At 32.1% G+C, this 6802-nt stretch overlaps 1 protein-coding gene across 1 annotated transcript; it reads left to right on the top strand.

The window, feature by feature from the left end:
- Window positions 1-799: 799 nt before the first annotated feature.
- LOC116342871 (glycine, alanine and asparagine-rich protein-like) lies at window positions 800-2711 on the top strand. The gene is made up of 6 exons (XM_031770661.1): window positions 800-955; window positions 1318-1360; window positions 1711-1880; window positions 2057-2158; window positions 2257-2436; window positions 2557-2711. Exons 1-6 carry the CDS (start codon window positions 889-891, stop codon window positions 2571-2573), a joined length of 579 nt encoding a protein of 192 aa, XP_031626521.1. The 5' UTR covers window positions 800-888; the 3' UTR covers window positions 2574-2711.
- The last annotated feature ends 4091 nt before the right edge of the window (window positions 2712-6802 follow it).

Here is a 6802-nt window from a genome sequence, read left to right on the forward strand (position 1 = left end):
TATTCTGATAGTAGAATAGTATTCATTGCCATGTCTATTATCATTGGTATAATATCAGCCACGACACATACATCAAATTAACTGTTATTCAAGCTGGTTTGGTGATATTATTCAATCCACAAATACATAGGCAAAATCATCGCCAAATGGTATGCGACCATCGATAGACTTCGACATTCTAAATGTCTGAAAAATAAATACATGTATATTCATGAAGGTGAATAGAGAAGAAGCAAATAATGAAACAAAACTATTCGCCGAAATCGCACCATAGTCATTCAAGGGCCCACACCATCTATTAAAATTTTCAATTAATTTGGAATATTTTGAATATGCACGAAACTCGAATCTCGAACAAATCTAATTAAATTCGACTCTTTTTGAAATCTGTTCAAATGCTTATGAATCTTAATTGGGATTGAGCTCGTTTTAAAGACTTAAGTTTTTGAAAACTGAGTGAATTATATTGTGATTATACCCTAGATTTTTATTGTGTGTGACATTGATTCAAACTGATCGCACACCAGAGAAAAGAAAAATACATTTCATATAAATGTTCTAAAAAAAAACAGTTGTTACCACAGGTCGAGTGTTATTTTTTAATCTTAAGCGTTGTCTATTTGATATTTCGGTCTAGTCAAGATGTATGTGATGATATGCCATCAGAGATGAATAAATGAGAACAGTATATACACTGAAAAAAACAGGAAAAACCAGTAACAGTAATTCATGATCAATACACACGCACACATACATTACATAATTTCGCCTGTTTTCGATAATCAGCGAAGGATCGAATTTCTTTTTAATAACGCTGGATCGGATAATAATTCAATCATACTGAAAGTTATTGTCAAAGTGAACAGTTCACGTTATTAAAGTGCCAAAATGAAATCGTTTGTTGCCTTCACTGCTTTGTGCGCAGTAATTGCTTGCGTTAACTCCGCACCCCATGGTAAGTTAATACACGAAATATTTCGGCAACCAAATTGGTTTCAGTGTTAATAAGAATACGAAAACAACGCTGATAAATTAAATCATTCGATTTAGTGTTTTAACATTGAAAAAATTGTGATAATTGTTATTCAAAAATGAAAACGATTACAATTTCGATTTACTAAAAGCACAATTAACTATTCGTATTTGTATAAGAATATAAATATAAAATTAGGAGTTTTCGGCTCGAACCAAAGCGGAGCAAATAGTCAAGCAAATTCTAAAGCATCAACAAGCACTCAAAATCAAGTTATAAGCTGTAAAATTTATCAACGATGAATATTTGTATTTTAAAATAATATTTGTTTAATGGTGGATTAGGTGGACAATATGGCAGTGGATCGATGTCAACTTCTCAATCATCGTGTGTACTCGATATCTTTAAATGATTTTCTCAGGGTATTGCTCAGCGCTGCTGCCATCCAGAGCATATTAAAATATCTTGCTGAGAATGCGTCGTCCGTCGCATGCGAAGGTACGTAGCAGTTTATACATCACAGCGAACAACAATACATGCATTGTTCTCTATTCAATCGTTTGAATGTTTTGAGAATGGATTCATTCTTGTTCGCTGTGATGTATAGACTGCTACGTACGTTCGCATACGACGGACGACGCATTCTCAGCAAGATATTTAAATATGCTTTGGATGGCAGCAGCGCTTAGCAATACTCTGGATTTTCCAATTAACTCACGGTTTACCTTAATTTTCAGAGCAACTTCACAAAGCAGCAATAATAATTTTGGCCAAAACAGTTTATCTAGTTCGGGCGCATCAGCCAGCGCTGGCTCACAAACCGGCACTAGTAACGGTGGTTTAGGCGAATTCAGTTCATCTGGTTCAAATGCAAATGCTTTATCCTCAACTCAAAACTTCAATCAAGGTAAATTTCATTATTAGTATATAGGACTTAGTTTTCATATGTATAGTTTTTATAAGGAAGTTGATATATGTAATTAACAAAAATCGTTATTTTTTATTGATCTCATTGAGAATATTATATCATAATTTCTTATTGATATTAAAATATTATTTTGTTTTCTTTTTCTTTCGTCATAGGTTTCGGTCCAGGTTTCAGTGGTCAACCAGGTTTCGGCGGAGGATTCAGTAGTAGTACCTCGAATGCAGCATCAGGTGCTCACACACAAACTGAAAACGCAGGTTAATTCAACGATTAAGAAAAATCATTCATTATTATTATATATATCAGAATTTCTAATTGATACTGTTTTTTTGACATATGTGATATGTTCAACCAGGTGGACACATTCAACCAGGATACGGTGTAGGTTTCGGTCCAGGTATCGGTGGAGGATTCGGTGGCTCAGGATTCGGTGGCCCAGGTTTCGGTGGCCCAGGATTCGGTGGCCCAGGATTCAGTGGTCCAGGTTTTGGTAATAGTCAAAGTAATTCAGCAGCAAATGCACAATCTCAAACAGGTAAATTCACCGTTTAATAATAATCATTCTTTTTTGTAGTTCTCATTGAGACTATTATATCAGAATCTCTTATTGATGTTAAAATATTATTTTGCTTACTTTTTCTTTGGTCATGTTCAGCCGGATTAGTTCATTAGGTGGTGGTTTCGGTGGTTAACAAAGTGCCTCAAATGCAGACTGCTGCCAACACACATTTAACAAACAAGCTGTTTATTAAGTCCCAAAAAAAAAGAAAAGCTTAAATTCTAAAAACAATAAAACACAAATACACAATTTTTTTTAATGTTCTTAATTTCCCTTGTTTTTTGACGCCCATAATGATATTTATACATTTTTTAAATATTTTTGTCATTGTCTCGCATAGAAAATATTTACAGAATCTCTTGCGATAAGTTTGGAAATCTATACACAAAAAAGCTAAAGCTAGTCTATTAATTAAAATGATAATGTCTCATAGATAATGACATAATCAGCAAAATTAAATAACAGAAGATGAGAGTTTCATAAGACTATTCTATGACCGGTTTCTCATTTGAATGTTTATAATTCACAAACGAATTTGAATTTGTATTGAAAGAAACAAACATAACATTACTTATTAGTTCTACTTGTATCAAAGTTCTTACATTTTTGAAGAGCTAAATAGTCAAAATTAAACGAAAAAACATTCAACTTGTGTGAAATAATGAGCAAAATCAAAGAGCAAATTAGCGAATATTTTTATAATTGCCATATACCTGTAATGGAGCAACATGCTTAAACAAAAACATTCATTCTTATAAATTTATTGATTAATCAAAGCAAATAACAGTGTCATATTCAAAGCTATTTCTTATCAAAATGACCATAGCTTTTTGATTTGACATTATTTTGCACTAACGAAAAAGATGGCTCATCGAAAAGTTATGAATATAAATTGATGGTTAAGTTGAAAGAATACAAAAGAATATTATGCTGTCTATCTCTCTCTATTTTATGAGAGCATTTTTATTTCAATAATTTATACACTACATATTATACGTCGTCATTGATATATACATCGATACTTTTTTAATGGCTTTGCACAATGAAATGTGAATGTTTGTTATTTGTTTTTAAAACGCATCCCACCAACTAAAAATCAACAAGAATAACAAAAACTGCGAAAAAATACACAGCGTCATCGTCTTGATTGCTGTTGCTGTGTGACAAAATACGAATTGCGAATACAGCTATATGCGATCGAACTCTCTTACTACCAGGCTGTGTGTTTTGTATAATTTCAGCAGGTACTGCTATTTCTAGCACTATAGCTATACTCTGCCTAAGTTTGACGCATTGCATACCGCATTGAAATCGATGCCTGCTTACAGTGTGTGTTCATTACGCGGCAATAGCGATACCGTGTATTACGCAGCATTCATGCATGTGTATTGATGGTTTACGGTGTCGCTATTGCCGCGTAACGAACACACACTGCTTACAGCAGTCACCGATTTCAATGCGGTATGCAATGCGTCAAACTTAGGCAGAGCATAGCTATCGTGCTAGAAATAGCAGTGCCTGCTGAAATTATACAGAACACACAGCCTGCTTACTACTTTAAACAGTATGTAGCCAATACGTTTGCAGCAAAAAAACTCACCAAATCGAAAGATTTATAAACTTTATATCGTTAGATGATGTTAAGCATCATTTTCAATTTTTTCAATGGCACTGTTACCAATGCGCTTTATTTTTACATGAAAACATTTATTTAGCCGTAGCTTAACTACAATTGAATGGGTAAGGATTAAAGTGAGCTTATATCCCGATGAAAATAAAAGAGCATCATGAAGTTTTTTTTACATAAATAGATTTGTTGTTATAATTACAAGAACAACTCCATACAAAAAAAATCATGTTGCTCTTTTATTTTCATCGGGATTTGAGCTTACTTTGATCCTCATCCGTTCAATTTTCAAGATATACTAAGTATGCCCATTTTTAAGATCGAATTTTTTGACATAAAACTTAGTGAAGGTTCGAACAGCCCCAAATATTTAACAAATAATTCATAATGTTCTTGCTTTGACCTTTGGTTTTTTTCAAACGTTTCAATTTTATTTTTTGACGATCGCAATCAACATTATTTTATCAGTTGCAAATGACATCAAATTTAAAAACAAGTGCTCATGAATCATTTCATTTGAAAACCCCGGTTATCATTGTTGAAAATGGCACACGATTGATATTTCAGATCGAACATAAAAACTCCTTATGGGATTGGATACAGATCTTATGATTCTCATCATGTTCTTTCGAAAATTACCAATTTCCGACATTTCCATGATTGTAAAAGACTTTGTTCAATTTCGATTTACAGTACATCCAAAATAATTTAAATTGAAATAATTTATTGAATAAGCCAGGCATACTGCGAGATAAAATTGGAAAGCTGAATAGTTTTAAACTTACTAATTTTATTTCACGGTAACTGTAACAAAGCTTAAGGAAATTGCTCATCGGAACGAAAACAAAGTCAAAGCTTCTACATGTTCAATTTTGCATTGTTCCATTTCGAAGAAAGATTTATCTATTTATGATCACCAATAAAGAGGGAAATGCGTATGATTTTAAAAAGTGTTTTCAATGTAATTGGAGGTGCAAACGATAATACATGGTAGCTACTATGATCTATGAATTCACATACAAAACTTTTGATATTGAGCATAAAATCGAAAAATTTGTGCGGGAGGTACGCCATACTTTCGGAATATTATTTTTTTGTGAAATGTACAAAGTTTCACATGGCCATACAAAAATCCACATTTTTGGCCATTTTCACAAATATTTGTATGAAAAGTGCATCGAAAATTTATTTATTATTTTATTATTTCACCCGAATGTATATACCAATTGGTCACTTAAGTGACTGATGTCATTTGTAACGGAATTACAAATGAATTGATAGCATTTTTCAATTCAGAATAAGAAAAATGGTGAATTCAATAGTGAAAGCTAGGGGGGAGACACAAACGATTAAACCATGATTCAAATATATAAACTAATCCCACTATTCCACCAATCCGTCATTTCATTGTCAAATATGATGTCACATTCCGACGCTATTCACTTTGTTGAAAACTTATTTATCAACACTGGAGTATGACATTTTGTTATTGATAATTCAAATGATTTTTTTCATCAATAAAATTTTGAGAAAGTGTATCTATTGTTTTGTAAATTTATATTCGACTTTTAAACTAAAAAATATTTCAAAAAAGAACAAATGACTATATCAAAAAAGTTCAATGCTTTGATCAAATTCTGTATTATCGATTACAAAAACATTGAATCTAACCCATTTTCGCCATCCCATACATGAGATTAGTAAATCCATATGAATCCAGTTACTGAATTATCTATTCCACTTTAATTTCTCAAATTTTTACACTAAAAGCCTAATCCTATTCCACGTGTCTACCCCCTAGATTGAAAGTATTTTTTTCTTCAAAGTATCACTTGCTGAAGTGCCAATTATGGGGAATAATAAAAGCACAATCATATTTTTTGAGATTCAAAACGAAATTTGGTAGCATTGATAACATAATGTCAGAATGCTTTAATTTGTTTTGTTTTTTTGCATGCGCATTTCAGTGATTTGATATTTTGAGCCAATGATGATGTAGGCAAAAATGGCAATCGGTTCTTGGAATTGAAAATGAAAAAATTACATTACAACGCGGTGGAAAAACCCAAAGGGAATGCCAACATTTATTATTATCTGCATATACATGAGATATTTTCGCATGATTGGCGAGCAGAAGCACGCTATAAAAAGTCCACGTTAAGTGGTAAATGATCAAAGTGAAATTTATTTTCAAACTGAACAGTTCATCTAAAAAAGTGCAAAAATGAAATTCTTCGTTGCTTTTACCGCTGTCTGTGCCATAATCGTCTGTACCACGGCTATTCCTCATGGTGATTTAAACAGCATTGAACAATATTCAAAACATTTTTCAACACTTTGCTGAACATTCATTTCATTTTGACTCTCATTGAAAATTATTACAATAGTAATTTGTACATATGAAAATTTAATAAAATGAATTCACTTTGATTCTTATTTTAAAATGAATTACATTTGCAAAGTGGAAATAAATGTGAAACCAACAAACATTAATATATATATAATATCAATATCGAAATTAGCTCATCAACAGAATATTCATCCAGTATATTTACATATTACAATAAATGATTTACATGATGTAATAAACGTAATTTTGTGTTTGAATTTTTCATTTTCCAATAATTGCAGGACACCAACTAGAACACCAACAAGGACACCAACTAGGACACCAACAACAAGGACACCAACTAGGACACCAACAACAAGGGCACC

Source organism: Contarinia nasturtii, unplaced genomic scaffold (genome assembly GCF_009176525.2).
Source record: "Contarinia nasturtii isolate CC-2019 unplaced genomic scaffold, AAFC_CNas_1.1 Cnas_scaffold_928, whole genome shotgun sequence".
Lineage (NCBI taxonomy): Eukaryota > Metazoa > Arthropoda > Insecta > Diptera > Cecidomyiidae > Contarinia > Contarinia nasturtii.